This window comes from Columba livia, chromosome 2 (assembly GCF_036013475.1).
Source record: "Columba livia isolate bColLiv1 breed racing homer chromosome 2, bColLiv1.pat.W.v2, whole genome shotgun sequence".
In the NCBI taxonomy this organism is placed as follows: Eukaryota; Metazoa; Chordata; class Aves; order Columbiformes; family Columbidae; genus Columba; species Columba livia.
The window spans coordinates 10,273,642-10,298,925 of record NC_088603.1 but is presented as its reverse complement, the minus strand read 5'-3'; the positions used below and the strand labels follow the sequence as shown (position 1 = coordinate 10,298,925).

The following is a 25,284-nucleotide window of genomic DNA, read 5'->3' as shown; positions in this document are numbered from 1 at the left end:
AGCCTCAAGGGGCGGTCGCTCCTTTGTCAATCAGCCCGGGGGGGCGGGGCTTCCCCAGTGCCCACTCGCGGCACCGCGGGGCTGCGGGCGGGGGGTCGGGGAGAAACCGTTGTGTGGTTCTCTGGGGGAGTAAAAAACCATCAGAAGTGACACCCAGGTGTGGTGAGTGAAAGGAGAAGAGAAGGCTGAGGGGATCTTATCGATGTTCATAAATATCTCAAGGGTGGGTGTCAAGAGGATGGACCAGACTCCATTCCGTGGTGCCCAATGGCAGGATGAGGGGCAACGGGCGCAGACTGAAGCACAGGAGGTTCCATCTGAATATGAGGAGAAACTTCTTTACTTTGCGGTGCCAGAGCCCTGGAACAGGCTGCCCAGAGAGGTTGTGGAGGCTCCTTCTCTGGAAACATTCAAACCCACCTGGACACATTCCTGTGTGATCTGCTCTGGTGAACCTGCTTTAGCAGGTGGGTTGGACTGGATGATCTCCAGAGGTCCCTTCAACCCCAACCAGTCTGTGATTCTGTTAAAAAAAGGATAATTTAAAAAAAAAAAACCTCTGTGTGCCTCAAATCCTGTGTTCAGTTCTGGGCCCCTCACACCAGGAAAGCCCTTGAGGTGCTGGAGCGAGTTCAGAGAAGGGAACAGAGCTGGTGAAGGGGCTGGAGCACAAGTGTGATGGGAGCGGCTGAGGGACCTGGGGGTTCAGCTGGAGAACAGGAGCTGAGGGGAGACCTTCTGATCTCTGAACTGCCTGAAAGGAGCTTGGAGCATGGAGGGGGTTGGTCTCTTCTCCCAAATAACAAGTGGTAAAACGAGAGGAAATGGCCTCAAGTTGCACTGGGGGAGGTTTAGATTGGATATTAGGAAAAAATTATTCCCAAAAAGGGTTGTCAGGCATCAGAACAGGCTGCCCAGGGCAGTGGTGGAGTCACCATCCCTGGAGGTGTTTAAAATATGTGTAGATGAGGTTCTTAGGGACATGGTTTAGTGCCAGAGTCAGGTTATGGTTGGACTTGATGATCTTGAGGGTCTCTTCCCATTAAAAAGCTACTATAATTCTATGTTTCTATCCTTACGGTTCTATTTGAGTATGTGGTTTTCTGAGTGTCATGGCTGAGAGCAAAGTATAAGCAGCCAAGTTAGTATTCTATTTTTAAAAATTGGACCTTATCCATTATTTAAATTGCTGTAAAATTATATTTCTTGCCCTTTACTCAAAATGCTGGAGAAGGCATCAGTTTATAAATCACCAAAGTGAAATTAGAGAGTTGCCAAACATACAACTTGTGCTCCCCAAATAAAGTCAATTGAAAGACTGCTCATTAATTTGAAGATGTTTATGTGGGAGTGGGATGAGTTCAAAAATGAAAAACCTTGGAATGAGACAGAGGACAACCTAATACAACTCAGCAAGGTAACTAGTAGGACAACCCTAAGAAAAGTATACATTGGGTGTTTTTGGGGAAATACAAGCTTCAAAAGAAATATTGTTCCATGAGGTGTGCAGTCATGGAAACAAGTCTTTAAATCAGATGAAAGAGACACTTAGAACCATTATTAGTTTCTCATCAGGATCAGGAAGTAGCTCTGAAGTCCAAATTGTTGATCCGCTCAGAAAAAGGGCAAGAAAAAAGGCTAATGGGTTAGACTGCCTCTTTCTAAAGGGTTCGGTTGCCAACCTCAGAGGATTCTCAGCCCAGCAAGTGCGAAGGCAAGTGGTGGGTCAGGACCATGTAATTTAGGAGGAGATCATATACAAATTTGATTTCATGCTTCAAACATTTTGCGATGTGAAGAGGTTTTTCCTCAACCTTTCATAACCGATGACAGGTGAGAACAAAGTAGGAAATGTCTTCAGTCTTGTAAAAATCTCCCCCGTAGTAAACATGCTGGAGGTAGCACGAGGCAGTTACTTTGCTTTAATTGCTTACGGAGAAGATATTTTATTAAAATTGTGGCATGATGGATGCTGACCATAAAATCTTCCATCTATCCGCACAAGTGGAACAACAGTGTGTCCTGGTTTTGTTAAAAACGAGTTTCTCTTTTAGTGAATTTGCCTGTCAGCTAAAGCCTTCTTATTAGCTGCATTTTCCTGAAAGCCGGATACGTGTTTTGGTAGACGTAGCGATGGAATGCAAGGTCAGCGATAAGAATGGATGCCCATTTCACGAGAGGGGCAACGAGAAACAGGTGACCAAAAACTGACCGAGTATAGCACGCCATTCACATGATACTTCATATAAAAGTGGGAGATCACAAGGCTCTCATCCCTTTTCCTTATGGCCAACATTAGGAGAGGACCTTGCGAATCGTCCCTGTGAACCTGAGCCCTAGTGACAGACTGAATCCAGTTCACAGTATCACAGTATCACAGTATGTTTGGGATTGGAAGGGACCTCAAAAGATCATCCAGTCCAATCCCCCTGCTGGAGCAGGAACGCCTGGGTGAGGTCGCACAGGAACATGTCCAGGCGGGTTTTGAATGTCTCCAGAGAAGGAGACTCCACAACCTCCCTGGGCAGCCTGTTCCAGTGTCTGTCACCCTCACTGAGAAGAAGTTTTTTCTCAAATTTAAGCGGAACCTCTTGTGTTCCAGCTTGATCCCATTACCCCTTGTCCTATCATTGTTGGCCACCGAGAAGAGCCTGGCTCCATCCTCATGGCACTCACCCTTTATATATTTATAAACATTAATGAGGTCCCCCCTTAGTCTCCTCCAAACTAAAGAGCCCCAGCTCCCTCAGCCTTTCTTCATAAGGGAGATGCTCCACTCCCTTCATCATCTTTGTTGCCCTGTGCTGGACTCTCTCCAGCAGTTCCCTGTCCTGCTGGAACTGAGGGGCCCAGAACTGGACACAATATTCCAGATGTGGTCTCACCAGGGCGGAGTAGAGGGGAAGGAGGACCTCTCTCGATCTACCAGCCACCCCACTTCTAATACACCCCAGGATGCCATTGGCCTTCCTGGCCACAAGGGCACAGTGCTGGCTCATGGTCATCCTGTTGTCCACCAGGACCCCCAGGTCCCTTTCCCCTCAACTGCTCTCTAATATGTAATTTCCCAACCTATACTGGAACCTGGGGTTGTTCCTGCCCAGATGCAGGACTCTACACTTGCCCTTGTTAAATTTCATCAGGTTATTCCCCGCCCAACTCTCCAGTTCCGGCTGGCTGCAGAGTCCAGTCCAGGACTTCAGCTGCTGGCCCTTCATCTGCTGGAGGAGTTCCCAGGACTTTCAAGATTGATTTCGTATATTTTGTATTATTTTCTCTATTTTTATTGGTAGCATTAGTAAAACATTTTTAATTTTTCCAACTCTCTTCTCTCTGTCCTTCTTTCCCTCCCAGTCACCAGTCCTTAGCGGGAAGGGGAGAGAAGGAGGGACTAAAGGGGCAGGGTGGGGAGAGAGGGTTAACAATACATGTGCCATGGTTTTATTGTCACCCTGCAACCAAACCTCGACACAGTGGCAAAAAAACATAATTCTGTATGAAATTACAGAGGTTTTTTGTATCTCAAGGTCCTAAGAACAGAGAGAAATAACTGCAGAGGCCGAGGTTGCTTGCAGGCAGCATCCACCAGACTGCTCAGCTCCCCCCCAGGAAGATGCCTCTACATCCCACCTGTGGTTCAAGCTCCCCATTGCTCAATGACCACGCACCCCCTCACAAGTCATCTTGATGAGGTTGAACCCTATGCATTTTTTCACGCATGGAGGTGGGTTACACGTTAACAGTAATTTTGGGAACACGAGATTAACAGGACAATTCTATAAAAACAAGCACAGTGACAACTTCCCATGTCTTTTGCTCAGCTTGTTGTAGAATTTAACAGAGAAACGTAAATTCAAGAGTAGTTTTGAAAACATTTACATTCATGGTCTTGTTTTCCTGGCTTCTGTTTGTTTTCAGGCTAACAAGATCTAATATAGAAGTGTCCAGACAAAGTCTCTGCTTCTCCCAGATCATCCAAAGCTTAAAAGAGCAGTGCCTGTGATTACTTTGCTTTTAAGAGTAGCACTGTCACAAACAATGTTCCTAACTCTAATCACATGCTGCTAAACCACTTTCTTTCCCTCCTTTCATTCAAGCTGCACAGTTCAGGTGCCACAGGACAGGACTGATCAGTTCTGCAATGATTCACTAAAATTCTTCTGACCCATAGTTCGATTTGATCTGTCTATCCAGTCATGCTCATTTCAGTTAAGATTTCTTCAGAGTTAATGATATTTAGATGCCTTACAATAGTTTGAAAGTCCTTAAGTAAGAACTGCCCATGTCAGTGCTTTTCATCCAAATAAAAGCAACTTGCAGTCTCTGTGTAAAAAATTAACACAGATAAACAAGAAGGGGAACTGCAGACGGTGAAGAGCCAAAACCACCCTCCTCCTCCTCAGAGATAATGTCATGGGAAAGATTTTAGAAGCAGGACTTGTAGAAAGAGCTAGTATGTTTAATTACATCGCCCTATAGGACTAATAAGACAGAAAAGCTTTTAGATTCAGAAAAGTTTCTTCAAAGGTATTTGCAAAACTATAAAAACGTTCTATGTTTTTATGGCTAACTGCTTGCAGCTAAAGCCTGGAATATGGTGTTAAATAGCATTAAATATGATGTCACTGGCAGAGGATCAACATTCCAATAACAAGCTGATGAAGTCCAGTGGGTCTGTCAAAGCTGGTATCAAAGATCCAGGCAGACTTGGGCTGGTCTCCAAGAGCTGAGTCATAAATCAGAATAAATTCTGTTATTGAAGGAATTCAAGAACTTTCAGCTCTCGCCTGGGAACACGAGGCAAACGCCTGGTTTCAGCTGCCTAAAAGTCAAGCGTCTTGTTTAAACTTCTCCGACTAGGAAGAGAGAAGGAGGGAGCACATCAGGGTGTGATTGATTCCCTCCGCTTTGGAGATGTATTTCAGCAAAGACAAACCCACCCTCACTTCTCTTTCATGGGAAGTGTCTCCACAGCCACTGCGCAGGTGGCTGAAGTTCAGCGAGATGAATCCAGGCCTGCCGGGTAGCGATAACCTGAAGATGGAAATAACGTGGCAGCATTCCAGGAGGTATTAGCGATTCACGCAGTTCCCAGATTCTTTTTTTTTAATCGGTTTTTATGACTTATGGAGGTCAATTATGAAAAGCCCATCGGGACACAAGAAATGCTTGAAAATGCTGCATTAGAGAGCTATTAATATTAGTCCCTTTGATGTGGTAATGGCTGTAGCCTTCCCGGCCTGCTGCTCTGGCTTGCTGCTTAATGCATCCAGTTTTTCTATTTACAGATTCTATTTTTGGTATTAGCAAAGTATATGAGCATATGTATCAAAGACTGTTCTCACATCATTTAATTATAGTACTACTGGCAAAGTAATTCTGGAAAGTGGCACTTAATTAAATATAAGCATTAACTTTTTGCTGATAGCTTATCAGAAACAATTAGACTTGAAATATGGGCAATACACCTAATGTTTAAAACTTTAAGTAGAAACATTAAAAGCACTAAATAACCCATTTTCATTAGCATTCTCCAGAGTTTTTCTGTTGAGCACAATCTCAGTTTTCATGGGTACAGTGTTTCCGAGGTAATCAAGAGGCTGTAAGTTTATCTGGACTCCTCTTTATAATGAAAAGCTTGAGCATTTTTTGGTGGTTGTTTGTTTGGGTTTCTTTAATAGATGTTTTTGAAAGTGGATAAAACATTTCAGGGTCGTTGGGATTTTTGGCAGTTGCTCCTGAAGTATCAGACATATCCTATTGATTATTGGGGGCACACAGTCAACAAGTTAAGAACTGTCATGGGCAGCCAGAAGATCTCACAGCTTATGGCAAGTGCTTGTTTTTTACAAGAACAGCTTGATCAGCATTTACATTCATTAACTTGACCAGGAATATTCTTTCTTATCCATATGTCAGTGTCAAATATTAGTTAATTCTATGTCCTTTTTCATCAATATCTAAATATCTAAATATCTAAATATCAATATCTAAAAGATCTAATAGACCTAAAATATCTCTGCAGAGCTTTGAGCTCTGCTGCTGTTTGCCCAAAAGAGCAGAGGGGAAAAACGGTAAGCAGAGCTGTAATGAAAAGAATTATTCTTAATTAAAGATACAAATGCTAGAAGGAACTGATTTCTTCAGAAGGTGTGTTTGACAACACGCAGCAAAACTACATAGCAAGTGATGAGAGCTGCTTTTCCTAGATCTAACATTTGGGTAAGCAGAAGTAGCAGGATGATCTGAAACAACACCATCTGGTGAACGCCTGTTTCCTTCTTCAGCAATCAAGAACCACACGTAACCGTGAACAGAGAATGGAATAGAAACGATGCAAAATTACTTTTCAGTCATATGTTGCACAGAATGAACTAACAGCTGCTCCGGGAATGGAGAAAAGAATGATCTTAAATATAGTAGGATGTTTGAGCAAGCTGGTCCTATAAATACATTAACAAACACTGCAAACAGGGTGTGTGTTTTTGACAAACCTGCGGACAGGTAAACTCAGTCCCAGCCTGGAAAGTGACTGTTCTGGCAGTAAAATGCAGCCATGATTTAACAAATACACATGAAGATTATGTCCGCTGACAGGGTGAAATGGAGCCTGCAGGACACCTGTGCGTGATGCCCCATCCGTGCCAGCCAGAATTCCCACATTTCTCCCATTTGACTGTTCCACGAGCTTTGCTGGATTGCACTGGACTACCCAGCCGCTGCGGGACACAGACAAATTACAGGAGTTTGTCCAACAAACTGCACCTTTGGAAGAAGTGAATACAGAGGGAGGTGATTTATCATTCAGCATCAGTGCTATGGCTTTTGAGTCAATGCTTTGCATCGCATCTATAAAAAGCAGAGAAAATAATTGAGAGCTCAGCTTTCTTTCTGAGTCTTGTTTTGTAGTTGATAGCAGATTTGCAATCTGCCCAATTTCCCTCTACTCTGCCCTGGTGAGACCACATCTGGAATATTGTGTCCAGTTCTGGGCCCCTCAGTTCCAGCAGGACAGGGAACTGCTGGAGAGGGTCCAGTGCAGGGCAACAAAGATGATGAAGAGACTGGAGCATCTTCTGTGTGAGGAAAGGCTGAGGGAGATGGGGCTCTTCAGCTTGGAGAAGAGGAGACTGAGGGGTGACCTCATTAATGTTTACAAATATATAAAGGGTGAGTGTCAGGAGGATGGAGCCAGGCTCTTCTTGGTGACAGCCAACGGTAGGACAAGGGGTAATGGCTACAAACTGGAACACAGAAGGTTCCACTTAAATTTGAGAAGAAACTTCTTCTCAGTGAGGGTGACAGACACTGGCCCAGGCTGCCCAGGGAGGTTGTGGAGTCTCCTTCTCTGCAGACATTCCAACCCGCCTGGACACCTTCCTGTGTAACCTCATCTGGGTGTTCCTGCTCCGGCGGGGGGATTGGACTGGATGAACTTTTGGTGTCTCTTCCAATCCCTGACATTCTGTGATTCTGTGCAAAATCCTTTAAAAGACAAAGCAGCACTGAAAGTTGAAAAAGCAAAGACATAGAATCTTGAATCCAACTTTTACCTGATAGGTGCCATTTATTAACAATTAAATAAAAGCATCTACAGGCATCCAGCAAGGAAGAGAAGTTCTGTGGTACACACAGTCCCTGGTCACAGAAAATTCCACAAAAGGTATTTTGAAGGTGCCGCTCTGTTCACTGAACAAGCAGGTCAGAGATAAATTAACTTTGTTGTTTTCATCTGATAGGAGTCACGGGCAGCATAACAGCACAAGGCAATATCCGAGAGAAAAAAAGAACTGAAGTTTGAAGTCTGCAAAACCTTAAGTCAGCTTGCTTTGTCAGAATGACTTCAAAATGTACTTTTACCAAATTAAAACTAGACACCTTCCTAAGTGCAAGGCGGTGTTGTGCTATCTAGATTTTTCTCTGCATACCTGTACGTCTTATTTCCCATATTTTCCCTAGTTGTTTACTATAGCAATTAATAAACTTATGCTATATGAGATGCACGCAAGTCACATTAAACTTAACTGTAGACAGCAGTTTCTAGTTATAATCTGCACAGGAAACAAGATCACATTTGATGCACATAATGAGTAGTTAAATGTGGGGAAAAAATCTGTAGAAACAGTTGTTGGTGCTGTAAGTTGTTCCTTTGGGTCTTACCAAGACACCTATATCGGGACAGCAAAGCCCTGTCTACATAGAATGGTCTTCTGTTTTTTCTTAGGGAAATTCTCTACTTTTATTCTTTATTTCAAAGACATGACAGCATTATTCTTGGAATGAATTTCCACATACCTCAAAATTTGCAGCTTTTCTAAGTCATCCAGCTCCTGTGAACAAGTCACTGACCTGAGCTGGAGTGAAGCTGAGCCCAGAGCTTTATTTTCAAAAAAGTACTGTCTCAAGATAGCGAGTAAAACGCTGCACTGGTACCAGTGGGAGGTCAGTCAGCTGAAGGTAGATGAGGAGAAAATGTCCTGGGGTTTCTGGAAGGCAAGTCAAAGATGAACCCAGAAGGTGTCCCCACAGCAAGGGCCACCAGCAGCACCCTGGACTGCGTTAGGGAGACCGTCAGCAGCAGGTTGAGGGAGGGCATTCTGCTTTGCACAGAGGTGAGGCACATCTGGAGCGCTGGGGCTCTCCAGTACAAGAGAGGTGGACACGCCGGTGAGTCCAGCACAGGGTGACAAATATGATGAAGGTTTGTGGAGTCTCATAACCTGTCTTGCAGGGTTACATGTTAGTAAAGGTTCAGGCTGTCAAAGACAGATCTGGGTTGGATTAGCACCCAGATTCCTCCTCGGCTGCTTCACTTCTGAAGTGGGTATACATACAACACCACATTCATGTCCATAGGGCAATGTCTGCAAATAGTAAATAAATGAAAAGCACCCCCTAGACTTCAGTAAGAAGGGTAACAAACCAATCCAACACTGGAATTACTAACATATGTACGCTTTAAGCATCTACATATTTGCAAAACTTACTGTGTTAGATCTAACAGTGAATCCTAATCAAATATTAATGGATAAAACTAGTTATGAACGCAACAGTAACAAGAACAATAATGATACAGATAACACTCATGATTGCAATTAAGATGACTGGCAGTGTCACACGGTCAAGCATCCCTGGCCAGGAGGATGTCACCACGCCAAGGAGATCCTCAGCTAGTTCTGTCCCCACATTAGCTCTAATGGAGTTGCTTTACCCACATGCAATCGTTTACAACTGTGATCTGAGAGCAAGAGAGCAAAACCACAAACCTTCTATCATACAGACAAAAACCTTGGGTTTCGTTTCTTGGAATTAAGCCCTGCACAAGGTACAAAAGTGGCAGTGGGGGAGTTCTCGGAATTCCAGGTACAAAAACAGGGAGGAAGGTACAGAAGGAGGGTCAGTGACCACAGTGGAAGAGACTGAGAGACCTGGGGCTGTTCAGCCTGGAGAAGGCCGAGATTCCTCCTGGTAGGTGCCCAGTGTCAGGACAACAGGCAACGGGCACAAACCGGAGCGGAAGAAATTGTGTTTAAGCCTGAGCAAGCAGAGGGTTGGACTCAGTGATCTCCAGCCATTCCTGCTGCCCTCAGCCGCTCCGTGTTCTCAGAAATGGATTCAACAGGCATAACTTCATCATCACTTTTTGTCTTGTCTTGTCTATGTGTCAGAAACCGTGAGCTTTCCAGACATGTGCTGAAAACCAGGCAAGATATCTGGGCAATTGAGTTCTATTTGTGCTATAAATTATGAAGTATCCTACAGGAGTTTTCTGTCATTTCCTGTTTACCACGTTTTAGTGGTATATAACTGAGGAATATATGGTGCTACTTGTAAGTATTCCAAAATAAACATGCACAATAGTAACTTCATAAACGCTATATGAAAAGAATAGAAAAGCAAAGGGAAGCAGATAATTGAAATTATCAAATGAGATAAAAATTAAATTAGACCTTCAGAAGGGGCCACATCTGTGCTAAAATTCCAGAAGCAGCTGAAATAGATGGCTTTGTACATTTGCTGACAGAGCAGCATCTTCACTATGAATTACAGCTTCTCATATTTTTATCCAAGGAGGGAGACTTGTTCTTTCCAAAGATTCTGAAGAAGTTTCTCGAAGCACATCAGTCACCTCAGCTACATGGTTTGAAAGACACCGAAAACAAGTTAAACCTTAGAGCCGCGGTTTGACTGACAGCAGGAGCTTCGGAGCTTGAAAACTGAAGTTGCAAATCACCCTGAAGCAGCAGTAACTTCAAGACCCAAGTCAATATTAGCTTCCCTTTTAGAAGCTATCCAGCACTATCAATCTGTAGCAAGATAATATAAATGTACTGAAAACAATGAAAGAAAAGAGTGTTTCTACAACATTTCAAGAAAACTCAAATTATTTTATTCACAAAAGCAGAAGTCAATAAAAATATAGATATCCTGATCAGTTTTACAGACCACGTTCACTTCTTCTCTTCTTCACTGACAGGTAAAAGCATCATGAAAAAAAAATAGTAACAAGCATTTACATCACAAACCATTATTAACACAGATTCAGGTGAGCAAATGTTTTAAAGTTTTGCATATAATCATAAATACAAAAAAATCACAGCTCCAACACAACATTCCAAGAAGAACAGCTCTCTTGCTTTTCCCCTTTGTTTCTGTGCTGTACTGTTTTTCAGTGGTGGAAAGAGTATGTGCTGCCTCACTGGCATTGAACAAAGGTTTTGGTTAAACGGAAGTCTAGCATGAGCTCCCTGCACGCACTCAAGTACTTTCTCTGAATTCCAAACCCCTTTACAGACCAAATCAGGTTGTTTGTGCCAGACACTCAAGTGCAAACCTGTCCACATTGCTACTAATAGCATCAGGAAACTCTTAGTTTTAAATTATGAAGCACCCCACACGAAAATTACTGAAGATATCCTAGTTGTTAAAATCAAACTTGTGCCAGCCCAGGGTTTACACGTGAAACTGGAGCTAAATCTTTCCTCTTTTGTAGACATGAACTCTCCCTAGAAATCACAAGCGAGCTTTGTGAAATGTATACAAGTCCGGCTTTCAGGACCATGATGGAAGACAACTGAGATTAAGGAACAAGGAACAAATAATTTCTGGGGTGTGTTTGTTTGTTTTCTTTTAAATCCATCTAGTAGGAATAAACCCACATCGGGAAAAATTCTCATAGGAGAGATGAAGAATTTGTGACCTCTTCCATCTCAGCGATAAACCTTGACAACACTGGTTTTGAAACAGTTTACAAAATTAACAAAACAAAAAGCAAACAGAAAATGCTGTTGTTTTTCAAACGGCAAGTACTGCACTAGGAGGACGAAGCACTGAAGTACAGAAAGTGACTTTAAGGAAGGGTTGTCTTGCATGGAAAATTCCAGACCCTTAATTATTACTGCCACAGTTCTGATCATCAAAATCTACAATAGTATTTCAGGTTACTGGCATGCAAAATGCTTCCTGCCTTGCCTACCTAAACTCTGCAAGTATCACAACTGGGAGAGAGTTTGCTCTGGTTTTAAAAACCAGAAAGATCAATTTTTGTATACAAACAATTCTTGCTATGTAAGAGCTACAAGAGACCATTCAGACCACATAGTCAGGACCTGACTTAACTACCCCTAGATTATTTCTCATACCTTTATCTCCCGTTCCATAAAATATCCAGCAACAGGTCAGAGAAAAGCAGGGACTCGCGCTTCATCCTGACGCCACAAAAGCAGCCGACAGGCGGGACTGACAGCGGTGGGTGACACGGGGACACCCGACCCTCTTCCGACCGCGCTCTGGACGCTGACGGTGGCACAAGCTGTTGCACCAGAGTGAAATCTGGGCTGCAGTCCCACTGCTGGGTGTCAGAATTTCACACTTCATGTACAGAATATACAAAACGAGACCACCGAGTACTACACACAGAAGAAATGAAAAGTATTTTCAGCCAACTCACAATTCTCCATTGAAGTTTTCTGCCACTGTGCGGTTCTTGCAATTACACGACTACACCTGTGTGTAACTCACCCTGCCCTCCCTGTTGAACCTGCATTCATGGTAATTCGGCGGCTCCTCTTCCAAAAGCACAAAGCGAACATCACCGGTCATGATTGCTTGGCATGACTCCCACACAGTCTTCAAAATATGCATATTTAATAGAAAATTTAAATTTACTTTTACAAAATACAGATAACAACACTACCCAATGTAGCAAAATAATGCAATTGAAAAATAATTTCAAAATATTTAAAGCGTTAGGTTCTAAAATAAATAATGCTATCTAGATGATGTGTTCGGGTCTTGCAATTACAAGGAGGCAGTTCCACTAGTACTGATCTCTTTCAGCTTCTTTACAATTTCCACAATTTATGTAGAAAAATATACAAGAAAAGGTTTTGGGAATAAAGAATAGGTTGGGTATGTTAACATTTAACATAAATAAAAAGCCTAAAGCAAAACCAAAAGAAAACCAATCATTTTATTTCTGTACATCGAGACTACAAATAGCATTTTAACTCTTCATTTATTACCCAAATTAAGAAATTATACATTTTTATATGGTTACTAGTAAACATCTTAAAATCACTCCGTTTTCCCACATTTAAAAGGATATTGCTGGTTACTGCTTATTAAATATGAAATCCAACAGCTTCCAGTAACAGCAAAGTGTTTTTTTGCATAAGAGATTAATACAAATTTTATTGTAAATTTTGATGTAAAAGAAAAACTTAACGTTCAGAGGGATGCATTCATGAATCTTACAGTTTGAACTGTAATTCCTTGTTCAAACCGACTGCAGTTTGCATATGAATACCCAACAATGTGCCTACTAATAGAGGATCAGTTCCTTCCATATGAAAGCAAATGTTTTCCCCAGATGTCAAATTACATTAAGCAGCATATTCCCACCTACTTTTCTTAGCAGAAATACTGCCGGCAGATGGATATAAAACGCTGTTTAATCACAAAAAAATACTGCATTTTACTAGCGTCTACAGCACAGATATGGTATTTAAGGTGGAAAGAACTGACAGGGAAAAGGAATGTGAACACCACAGGCTTCAAATATAAAAGATAAAGCCTGATAACTTTGGTTCAAATAATTTTAATAGTTGTTACATGTATATTTTTCCAAATGATGACTTCTGTATGTACTGTTTATGCAATAGGAATCTGATACATTTAAAAAAAGAAATCTGTACAGGCACAAAAGACAGAAACAGAACAGAGAAAACATGGATAGTCACATCCATTTACGACAGTGTTCAAGTGATGACACAGCCAAAGGTTGAACTTAAAATAACGCGAATCCGATTCCTCCAAAGTATTTCAAAAAACACAAATGGAACACTATAAATGTTTTACCTCCGTGCCTACCATCTTGAGGGAAGGTAGTATAAACCAAGATCCGTTCTGCAACAACTATGGTTTGTAAACAATTCTACAACATAAGTAAAGATGTTACGTTATCGGTAATGAGCATTTTCATCCTCTCAGCTCTGGGATATCTGCAAACATCTGCTTCGCTTCCATCTACAAGATTAATTACAGGATGTTAGCCCCGTCTCATCCCAATGTGCTGCATGATACACAACTTTATTGCCAGTTTGTGAACTTATTTATGTTTGAACAGCACAAAGCCAAAGCTTCATCTTTGGTTAATCTCACTGAGATGTCACTGCTCTTTAAATGTGCTCTTTCTTCGCATAAAACACAGAAACAGCCACACTGCACACAGCATTCATAGTTTTGAATCATAAAGCAGTGTCAATGTATTATTAATTAATGAAAGCTAAATAAGAAACTGTGTTTAAAAATGAAACCTATTTGAGGGCATTCGATAAGACACAAGAGCTGCAGAAATCTAGAGAGAATTCCCTTAAAACTGCACGGGTACGGGTGCTGCTTATAGATTAGGCACTGGTTAGTTCCTCTGCAGATCATCCAAACAAGCATCGGTTCTACTCAGCTGAGTTCAAATCCAGCAGCACATTCAATGGCATAAAGAAGTTTGCTTCGCATCAGGTTCTCATCATAAAACTCGGGAAGCTTCAGCAAGTTCATGCAGGTACTGGCAGTAGGTAGCCTGTCTAAATCAGATCCTCCATTGTGAATGCAAAATGCAGGATATAACTCCTGAAAGACACAACAGGAAAACAAAACAAATCAAAAAACACATATCAGCTAAAACATACCCTGTAACAGCTGGCACGGAGTTCTAGGAAATAAACCATCAGATTAAAATCCGAAATGGCATATATTTGTGTTCCTGGTGGCCCCAAAGGCACTCCCGAATTGCGTATCCCCTCCCTCTACCTCATCCCCACCAGGATCCATTAATTTGCAAAACACAAAGCCATTTACCTGGTTCTAAGGAAGAAAATAATTTGTTATTGCTCATACACTCTATCCTGCAAATGGATGAGGCTGCAAAACCAGTGAAACACAATATGGAAAAAGTAGCGCAGCTGCAGGTCATAAATGTGTTGTTTTATTTGGGAGAAACAACTGGGATTCACAACTTTGGCCTCTCCTTGCAAAGGCTCCCAAATGCCCAAGAGGAATCTCCATCTCCAAGAGGAAGGGTATTAACGACATCAGTGGATCTGTTCATGTGCAAGATTAAGCCCGATTTATGCTACTATGGTCTAGAACTCTGAATCAAGAGGTACTTTCTATTCTCCAAATAAAAATCTAACTTTAAATAAAGTAATTACAATCGGTGTTTCTTGACAGAGTGATTATAAAGTCACTCAGCTGCTATTGGGATGCTAGTGATATGCGTAGTGAGTCTCTAATGACATAAACTTGTCACAGTATCACAGTATGTTTGGGATTGGAAGTGACCTCAAAAGATCACCTAGTCCAATCCCCCTGCTGGAGCAGGAACGCCTAGGTGAGGTCACACAGGAACATGTCCAGGCGGGTTTTGAATGTCTGCAGAGAAGGAGACTCCACAACCTCCCTGGGCAGCCTGTTCCAGTGTCTGTCACCCTTACTGAGAAGAAGCTTTTTCTCAAATTTAAGTGGAACCTCTTGTGTTCCAGCTTGATCCCATTACCCCTTGTCCTATCATTGTTGGCCACCGAGAAGAGCCTGGCTCCATCCTCACGGCACTCACCCTTTATATATTTATAAACATTAATGAGGTCCCCCCTTAGTCTCCTCTTCTCCAACTAAAGAGCCCCAGCTCCCTCAGCCTTTCTTCATAAGGGAGATGCTCCACTCCCTTCGTCATCTTCGTTGCCCTACGCTGGACTCTCTCCAGCAGTTCCCTGTCCTGCTGGAACTGAGGGCCCAGAACTGGACACAATATTCCAGGTGTGGTCTCACCAGGGCGGAGTAGAGGGGCAGGAGAACCTCTCTCGATCTACTGACCACCCCCCTTGTAATCCACCCCAGGTACCATTGGCCTTCCTGGCCACAAGGGCACAGTGCTGGCTCATGGTCATCCTGTTGTCCACCAGGACCCCCAGGTCCCTTTCCCCTACACTGCTCTCTAATATGTAATTTCCCAACCTATACTGGAACCTGGGGTTGTTCCTGCCCAGATGCAGGACTCTACACTTTCCCTTGTTAAATTTCATTAGGTTATTCCCCGCCCAACTCTCCAGCCTGTCCAGGTCTCTGGATGGCAGCACAGCCTTCTGGCGTGTCAGCCACTCCTCCCAGCTTAATGTCATCAGCAAACTTGCTGATAGTACACTCTATTCCCTCGTCTACATCGTTAATGAATATATTGAATAATATTGGCCCCAGCACTGACCCCTGAGGCACTGCACTAGATACTGGCCTCCAACTAGACTCCGCACCATTGACTACCACTCTCTGGCTTCTCTCCTTAAGCCAGTTTGCAACCCACCTCACTACTCTATTGTCCACACCACACCTTCTCAACTTAGCTGTGAGGATGCTGTGGGAGACTGTGTCAAAGGTCAAACCCTGATTATTCTGATGTGATAACTATTGATCTCAGGTACGAACTTCTAAGACATTTTGTATGTAATATTTAATTGTTTTAATAACATCTGCTATTTTTTTTCCTTCTGAGAAGGAGTGCAGTGAAACATGTATTTATTTGTTACTCCCAAAGCACTGCTTTTGATAAAATTAATACTTTCTTGCCAGCAAACGCCTGCCTGAAGTAAAACAGCTCTGATTTTAGAAACTGGAAAAAATATCCCAGCTCCAAAGGCAAAAGGTCAATGAGATTCTAAGCTAAATTATTGTTCAAATGGAGGCCTTAAAAGTATTTCATGGCTAAAATGCTGCATTTTTAGTGTTCCTTTCAAAATGCTAATTGAATTCCCCCACTTTAGCTTTAAAAATGGAAAAATGAAGTTCTAAATTGAAATGTCATGCCAAGGGCACCATTTGTTGCATAATTAAATACTGTACAGCGGGAAACTGCAATAGTTTGGAAGTGAAAAGTATCATCAATTTATTATGTGACCTGATTGGAACTTAACAATTTTCAACCACGCTTTAATGATTTTTTTTTTGTCCGTAACAATCACATTTATTAAACTTATTAAACTTTAATTAGCTTTAGCAAATGTTATTCTGAGTCTGAATCTGGCAGTAAGAGTTTAAAATTTTTAAACTATGCAAAGCTAGGCTGGGTTATCTATAAGAAGATGTCTCGACATTCATATTTTATCTTAAATTAACACACACTAACTTTAAGAAAAGGTGAAGGTTTCACAGCATAAAGCACACTGAAGATTTCAGAGTGAGAACCAGAAATTGTTTTCCTCTCAGAAAAACACAGTACATGTATTAAAAATAGGAGCAAATTTTGAAGACAGGTTGTGTTAATGTCTGCCATCAACATAAATGTATTCAGACAGTTATTTGTCCGGCCACACTCAGCACTCCTGCAGCTTCACACTCTTCAGAGCAACACCAAGCATCACAGGCTACCAAGACATGACTGCTGATGGCACTACCAGTTACCTACTGTCTTGCCCAGCACACGTTTCCCAGCAGAGCGCTGGTTTGTTGGCAAATCCGTGTTAACAAGACACAACTGCAAGCACCAGGCAAGTCCCGACCTCCCGCCCTCTCCGTGCCGCCCGGCACAGCAGCAGCGATGCCTCTTCACTCTGCTGTCTGTTGCCAAGACTGCCACGAGGGGCTGAGCTCGCAAGTCCGTTGTACAGTGAATTAATCTTTTCACTTATTGCTGTCATGATGAAAATCTGATGACTGTTTTACTTCCATTTTTTCCTAGCCAAGTACATTAAAGGCAGGTTGCGGCCCATCTCCCAAGCACGCACACAAACTTCAGCTTCCCACATTTGGCTTCTTTCTAATGTGCCACCATCAGCTTTGATATTTTTAGACTTTTGATTCACTTCCTCCATCTCTTCAAGTGTCACACTGGCTACCTCAGAGCTGGGTAACTGCATCTCCTCCTCTCCCCTTGCAATTAAAAAGGATGACAACAAATGGAGACTTCTGTTTATCTTGTTTCCACAAAATTGTTTCCCAATTCTCCCTTCGTTACGTGACTGATATGCACTGCTCTATCTTGATCTCACCCCACAGTTTTTCCCCCTGTCCTACAAAATCCTGTTTGTTGATTGAGCACTGTACAATGATATTCACACAGACTTGGCAAGTTTAAGAGAAATGCCTGCAGGCTTTCAAATAACCAACCACACAAATCAATCAATACGCCAGATAGGATTCATGTGATTAAACAGCCTTCTCTGTTGTCTCCATATCCAAATCTAGTCACCCCAGACACTCTTGACTATTAAAGGGGATCTACTTGGTATGTTTTGTGGCATCTAAGACATTATTTGTTCCATCCTGAAACAGACATGTGGAACAGTCAAGACAAATTACCAACTGAAAGTGCCAAATCCTCTCCTCAGTGCCTATAAAAGGAGCGTAGCTGACCTATAGATTATAGATCCCGAGGCCAGAGGATATGTTGCCCATCCACTCGCTAACAGCTCCACACAGCTCTTGCAACTGGTCCACATACCACTGTATGACAGCCCACATATGCCTTTCTATATTTTAAATCATTCAAGTGTCAGAGGTCTGTGTCTGAGACCACTGCAATTTCAATACTGGAGCAGCTTCTTCCTCGTTTTCCAGAGGAAAACTATTTATGAAAGAAGTAAATCATCAAAGTTTGAAAATTCTAAAACGGATTTTGTTTCATTCAGTAAGAGAAAAACAGTAATAAGTGGTACAAACATCTAAGTTGTGTGTGAGGAAGGTGGCAGGTTTTGTGCCATTTTTTACTTGTAATATGTTTAACATGTGTCACCCCAGGACACATCACAGGAAAGGGTCAAGTTTGTTGTTTGTTTTAATGCTGATTAAAAACAGACACACACAAAACCCACACAAAGAAACACGCTCCACCAGAATGAACTTTCACAATATGATTCAAAGAAAAATATCTGAATTCCTTGTCGCTACATAAAACGTTAGTGTCTGTCCCTGAAGTATTTCTATAATGAGAAAATGTTCATTCATTTTACAAAACAGCCAATAAACCTATAAATCTTCAGTACTTACACAATACCTGCATTCATTCCTTATGAATTCATCTATCTGTTTTACCTAATAGATGTAGGAAATTCATTGCTATCCACTGCTAATTGAATGCTGTACTACAGTACCTTATAACGTGACAATTTCCAAAGGACATGTACTCAAATTTTTTTAGCAACAAATCCTATTCTTACTTGTAAGGAACTAGATGACGCAATGCCTATAGTTGTTCCACATAAGCCCACCTTTGTATTAATTTTACTAAACAGTACAACAGTAAACATGCTGTTGACCACTGTAATAAAGCTGATGGAGTTTGCTGTGAAGCAATCTTTTATTTATTACAGAAAAACATGAAATGTTCCCACATGTTAGAGGACATGAAGTCCATGGCCAGTTCTTAGTCAGAAGTTTGCAGCCCAGCTGTAACTCAAGGGTAGAACGTGCCCAGAATTTAGTTTCCAAATGTCTCCAACTCGTCTCGGCCTCTCTTTCATTTCCTTTAAGCTCTAGACAAAAGTTTTCTTCATACTTAAGCTTTACTGTAAATAGCCATCTAAAGACAGCAGCAAAATATTTAGATACAAAGGGCAATGGGCTGTGACCCTATAAGCAGATAAGTGGTAATTAGAAAGAAACAAAATATATCTCCCACTTCAGATGCTTAAAATAAGAGGTTCAAATTTAACAGCTGCTTTTACATCCTAAATCCTCTTTTGCCTGATTTAAACTATTCTTAACTCAACCTGTTCCTTGAAACTGGTAGCAATACCGCTTCTGTACAGTAACACGAAATGTCAGCAAGGATCTCCCATGACAAAGCACTCTAATCAACCTGGTTTTAGGCTTATCAAACTTTGCAGTTAAGTAGAAAACAATAGAGCAACATTTCATTAAATATTTTAAAACTACTCATCATACACAAGGGCAAACATTGAAGCTGCTTCCATAGTCACAGAGCAACATTCTCAAAATATAAATTCCTACAGACAACAAAAGTCTGTATCATAATCTGTAGTATTTACAGAAACTCTACAGGAAGTTAAGATGCTTAAATACAGATATATATATATATAGGAGTCTTATATACATATATATATATATATACACACACACATATACATACACATACCTTAAATCCCAGAAGAGGCGGTCGAGAGCAGCTTGTTACAAACTTGAGCAGTTTGCGTTTATCTTCATCAGTGAAGCTTTCTACAACTCTCCAGAATATTTTAATTACAGGATGGTCTGCTGTGTAGCCACCTATAATGAGATTTAAATGATTTACAGGTAGAATAGTTTTACGTAAGAAATGAATTCTTCAGACAAGCAAGCATCTGTCTTGAAAGGCTTAGGGAAAATATGAGAACCAGTAGGCACACACTGCTGACTTTCAGTATCTATTGAGCTCTTTGATCACCACATTTTGAGTTTCTCACTTGTTCACCTATGGCTACTATCTCCCTCAGCTTAACTGCAGTTTTCTTCACGGAATTCTATTTGTTTATTTTATATTAATTTTATTTACTTTAGCATTTACTTAGTAACTTTGGATTACTGCCTTTTATTCTACTCTGCAAAATCTGCAAGACTCAGGGTGTTATTTAATGGATCATCTTCCTTTGAGGTAAGCACAGATGTGAACTGATGATACGGTAGCTACTTTTTGATTACATTAATGATAAATGCAGGGGAAAATGAAGTAAGATACCTTGCATTTCTCACAAGGAAAAAATATGAGCTCTCTCTTCAGGCTGTCTGATAAATGCTGAGTATTTGAATGCCGTGGTAGAAACAACCATCCCAAAGTCATTTGTAGGCTTACTTTCAGGGCAACCAGACACAACATCGAGTCATATCCATTTAGGAAAAGGAATCAAATGTCCTCAAATACAAGTTTATAGCCAGATAATTCAAGTGTATTAATAAAATCAATTACATACCTACATGTCCAGCATTTATAAAAATAGGTCATAATTTTACCCAATCTTCTGAAATTCAGGCCTGTCTAGAGAGTTTGGCCAAAGTTTACAGGTTTAAAAAAAAAAAAAATAGGATAAAAAGCAAGTTTATTTATTCCTGAGTCAGTCATAAAACACTTACTTAAGTAAAACATACTTACCTGAATAGTTTGTGAAAGATTTGAGGTCATCCAAACTAATAGGAACCTGGGCACCAGAAATGAGAACCTAATAGTGAAGGAAACCGGACAATTCCATTACAGTCAAAAATTAGCATTTATTTCTGCATCGAGCCATTCTTTTTCCGCACTTTTAAGCGGAAGTACCTGTATTTCCTGTTGATCAAACATTCGAAGCCATTCGAGATTCACGACATTGGCCAGTCCCTGACGAAAAGCGAGGCAATGCTGTCGGATTTGCTTGTTTAACCTGTAGTCGGCCACCAGGTGGATGTAGGCGATTCGGTTCGCGCTGGTAACAGGAATGTCTTTTCCACCCGGCTTCAGCTCAACCACCTATAGACACAACAATTTCCATCATCTTGACTAACTTTAATTCTGTGTGCTCTAACTGTAACATTGAACTGCAAGACGTTCTAGTAAGTGATGTATACATTTGAACTTTGCTAAATATACACAAGGATAACCACCGTTTAATCATAAGAGCACGTTCTATGGCATCCAGTTTTTACACCTAGACCTCCAGCTGCTAGTGCAGCTGACCACACGGTCCCATGGTTTATTGCCAGAAAGCAGATTTGGCAAAGTCAGAGCTCTTTTATAGGAAAGAAGAGTGAAATACGATATTCACCACTGCAAGTCAGAAATTGGGGTGAAAAGCTTCCCCTTGGCAAGCTCGCTCCTGCCTTCCCTGCTGTTAATAAGTGCCCTGGAAGAGGAAAGCTGGGCTTGATTGCTACGCTCCTCTCTAATGGGTTGGTGATCGTGAATCCTGCAGGATCACATTGCAGCAATGTCCACCAAGTCAAAATTAAGACTCTGACACAAGCTTAATGTACAGACTGATAAACATTCGCAATTCATACTGTTGAAAATCCAATTTACACGTGTTCAGCACCTTAGACAACAATAAAAAGCCTAAACTTTGTTTTTCTGCCAAGAAGCTTTTGTCCTTCTTTCAAGTACAAACAAGATACTTCAGCATGGAAGAATTTTTAATGGGAAGAACAAAAACACCCCACAAAGATACTGTAAGTGCATTAAGATATAAAGCAGGATCAACAGTAGTTGTTATTAAAACACTACTGACCTTTACATATTCTACTCTTTACTACAAGATGAGTAGTAACCAAATCTGAAGGGATTATTAGAGTACTACAAGGATAAAAAAATAATGAAAAGCTGAGATACAGTCACCTTCGGAAGCCTTCAGAAAAAGTCTGTTTTTCTATAATCTGGAGTCAGCAATTTATTTTTTTTAATAACTGTGCATTTCAGTCTGTGGTAAAAAATCACATCTTTAGAGAACAGAGAATTAAAGGCATGAATAACTACTTTTGTAACATGCTGCTTCATAATGTGAGCTGTTCCAGTACTAAGCAAAGTGCAAAGCATTAAGATTAAAAATTCGCAGTGCTTTTGAGCAGATTTTCACTTGATTCATAGATTTTAAAGGCCAAAAGAGCACATTAAGATCTGCGACTCTGACCTCCCAGAAAACACAGGCCAGAGGATTCTGTCTAGAGATTCCTGTATTTAACTCAATAAATCCATAGATGAGTTAGAGCGCATTTATTTAAAGAGACAGGCAATCCTGGCGTAAAGACTCAATGTGATGGAGTATTTACCACTTTCCTTGATAAGCCAGGACAACCTGACTTACAATAGGTGTTAAAAATATGTCTTACTTCCCACTTTAATCCTTCAACTGCAAGGCTCTTGCTTTTGTTATGTCTACAGTAAAAAAAGCAAAACAAAACAAACAGAACCCATCAATACTCCACCATGTCTGTGAGCAGGTAGTTCTGACTGTGTTTAAATCCTGGAGAATTAAGTCAGCTGAACTTCACACCCTCCCAAGGGGCTTTCTCTGGGGTGCAGCCCTGGGGAGACTGGCCAGTCGAGGGGGTACAGACCAGCACCTGGTGCCACTCGCTGGCCCAGAGATGAGGATATTTTTACTGATAAAGTCCACAAGGAGTGTTACTCAGAGCATGGGACGTGTTCCGCACCACGGTGGAAACATCTGCTGAGAAGGGGCCCCTGCACTGCTCAGCTTTCTCCTCTGCTACCTCAGGCAACAACCCGGTCCAGAAATGTTTCATCCTGCTATGGTAGCTTTGCTGTTGTCACTGGAAAGTTAGTCAATAACTGGATTTATCTAATGATTAGAAACATTTCCACTTCAATAGTTCAAGTTCGTTCATACCCATTGTTCTCATTTCAAAATTGTCCTATAGCTTAACCAACTCTTTCCTTCCTCCTCACTTACATCCCATGTCAGGGCAGCAACTACATTAATCTTCCCAGTGCCTTTTTCAATGAACTAAGTAAGTCAAGCTCTTTTAATCTCCTCTTATTAAATACCCTTTTACAAGGCCTAACAAGATTAGAAAGCTTTCTCTTACTTACTATTTAATTTCTTGTCCTCCTTAGCTACAGGATCAGTGCTATCAGTGGTGTTCCAGATGAAGAGATCATTGTTGAGACACCCACACTACTAATACTTGGCTATCTGCCCACTTACCCATCTCTATTGGTTTTTCAGAACTGCATTATTACCTCTTCTCCTGTCACTACTTCACCAAATACAACTGAAGTATGGCTGACACTGAATTTGGCCGTATTAAAGCGTATTTGTATCTCCTAGCTCATCTTCATCTTAAGAATTCAGACACAAACAAACAAAAATAGTTATTATTTCATCTGTGTAAAATATTTTCTGTGAGGTGAGTTCCAGAAGGACAGGGAACTGCTGGAGAGAGTCCAGCACAGGGCAACCAAGATGATGAACGGAGTGGAGCATCTCCCGTGTGAGGAAAGGCTGAGGGAGCTGGGGCTCTTTAGTTTGCTTTAGTTTGGAGGAGACTGAGGGGTGACCTTATTAATGTTTATAAATATACAAAGGGTGAGTGTCACAAGGATGGAGCCAGGCTCTTCTTGGTGACAAACAATGGTAGGACAAGGGGTAATGGGTTCAAACTGGAACATAAGAGGTTCCACTTAAACTTGAGAAGAAACTTCTTCACAGGGATGGTGACAGAGCCTGGAACAGGCTGCCCAGGGGGGTTGTGGAGTCTCCTACTCTGGAGACATTCAAGACCCGCCTGAACACCTTCCTGTGTAACCTCATCTGGTGTTCCTGCTCCATGGGGGGATTGGACTGGATGAGCTTTTGAGGTCCCTTCCAATCCCAAACATACTGTGATAAGGGAAAAAAAAAAAATAGCTTGAACTGAATTCCTTTTAAAATAGCAAAAGGGAATCAATGGCAGGGTGTTTTGTTACAGAAAACTGCATTTTAAGATTCATTCCAGCAACAGGTGAAGTAAAACATCTGACATTCCCTGCAGGTCAGCAAATTGAGATCAGGACACAGATTGATTTATGTTCATGTGTGCATTATAATAGTATTGTGTCCACAGTGGTCTAAGGATGTCAGGAGAGCTGTATTTATTGTATAATAAAATTTATTCTCTGTCTCTATAATGTTCTTCTTGCAAATCAGAGATAAAAAGAAGTGGTGTACTCTGACAGCTACTTTTCGAAAACAAAAAAAAAAAGAAATTTAAATCCTATTTTTCATTTTATTTTTATATTTGTAAGTAGCAAACCCTGATTTCTGCCCCAGCAACACTTGTGCAGCTCCCCTTCCCCTCACAACCCTGCGCTGCCACCAGTGAAACTACAGCAGGTCACCCAATTTCCTGGGGATTCCCACTCACCTAACTCTCCATTCTCAGAGTTTGTCAATGTGAGGTTAATTCTGCCATCGTTTTGTCAAAGTACCATCACAGTCTGAAACAAAAGGGCTAATGTAGCAGGAAGAATAAACATAAAACAGAAGAGAGAAAATAGTAACACTTCTTAGCAGTAAAACTAGAGTAAATGTCAATGCAGTCCACTTTTTACTCATTCAGTGTTTTCATGGCATTTTAAAGAAACTGTGATAGAGCTCCCACTTAATTCTGAATGTCAGGAATTATTGTTGAAGTGCTCCTTTTCAAAAATGGCACAACACCATTTATTACATCTTCAAAGATTCATCGGCTTGCATGTTTATTTTCATCCATCCAATTTTCGCCACTAGATGGTGCAAGATAATAACACAGGTTACACAGGATGGGTGAGCACAGAAAACTACCCATAATGTGCAGACTTGTGTCATCATCTTAATTTCTAGCTTGCAGATCTAAGTTTGGAAAAAAAAGTCATTTTAACTTGGTTCATTATCAAAACCACTTATTTTAAAAACAATCAAATCATACATATTTAAATATACTTATTTAGCCAAGTATTAAGATCATTCAGACAGTACCAGGGATTACTGAATTTGATTCAATATTCACAAAGTATGCCTTCAAAATGAAAGGGGAAATAAGAAAATGGGATAGAAAAGTCCCATATTTGTAAAAATCTGCTAGAAAATGTGCTTTTTGCTATTTACTTCTGTCCATAGCACTATTGCATCGGGCCTCTGACTGAAGGTCAGATACACTCAGAACTACAGTTGCATGCCCTGAGGGTTTTCTTGGCTATAAATTCAACTATATGTTTCTGCAGGAACATACTAAAAAATGTGATCAACTTACACTTATATTCTTATATAAGAAAACCACCACAGTTTGTAAAAA

The 25,284-nt window shown here is 41.1% G+C and overlaps 1 protein-coding gene across 2 annotated transcripts in view; it reads right to left on the bottom strand.

The window, feature by feature from the left end:
- Nucleotides 1-12,453: 12,453 nt before the first annotated feature.
- Nucleotides 12,454-25,284, bottom strand: part of UBE3C (ubiquitin protein ligase E3C) — a 78,350-nt gene continuing 65,519 nt past the window's right edge. For both annotated transcript variants that reach the window (XM_005500964.3, XM_065050460.1), the window contains 4 exons: nt 20,798-20,986; nt 20,633-20,699; nt 19,643-19,773; nt 12,454-14,130 (listed from right to left, as the gene is read on the bottom strand). In XM_005500964.3, the coding sequence (XP_005501021.2) occupies nt 13,960-14,130; nt 19,643-19,773; nt 20,633-20,699; nt 20,798-20,986 (558 nt within the window). In that variant the 3' untranslated portion in view covers nt 12,454-13,959. The remainder of the gene's footprint in view (nt 14,131-19,642; nt 19,774-20,632; nt 20,700-20,797; nt 20,987-25,284) is intronic.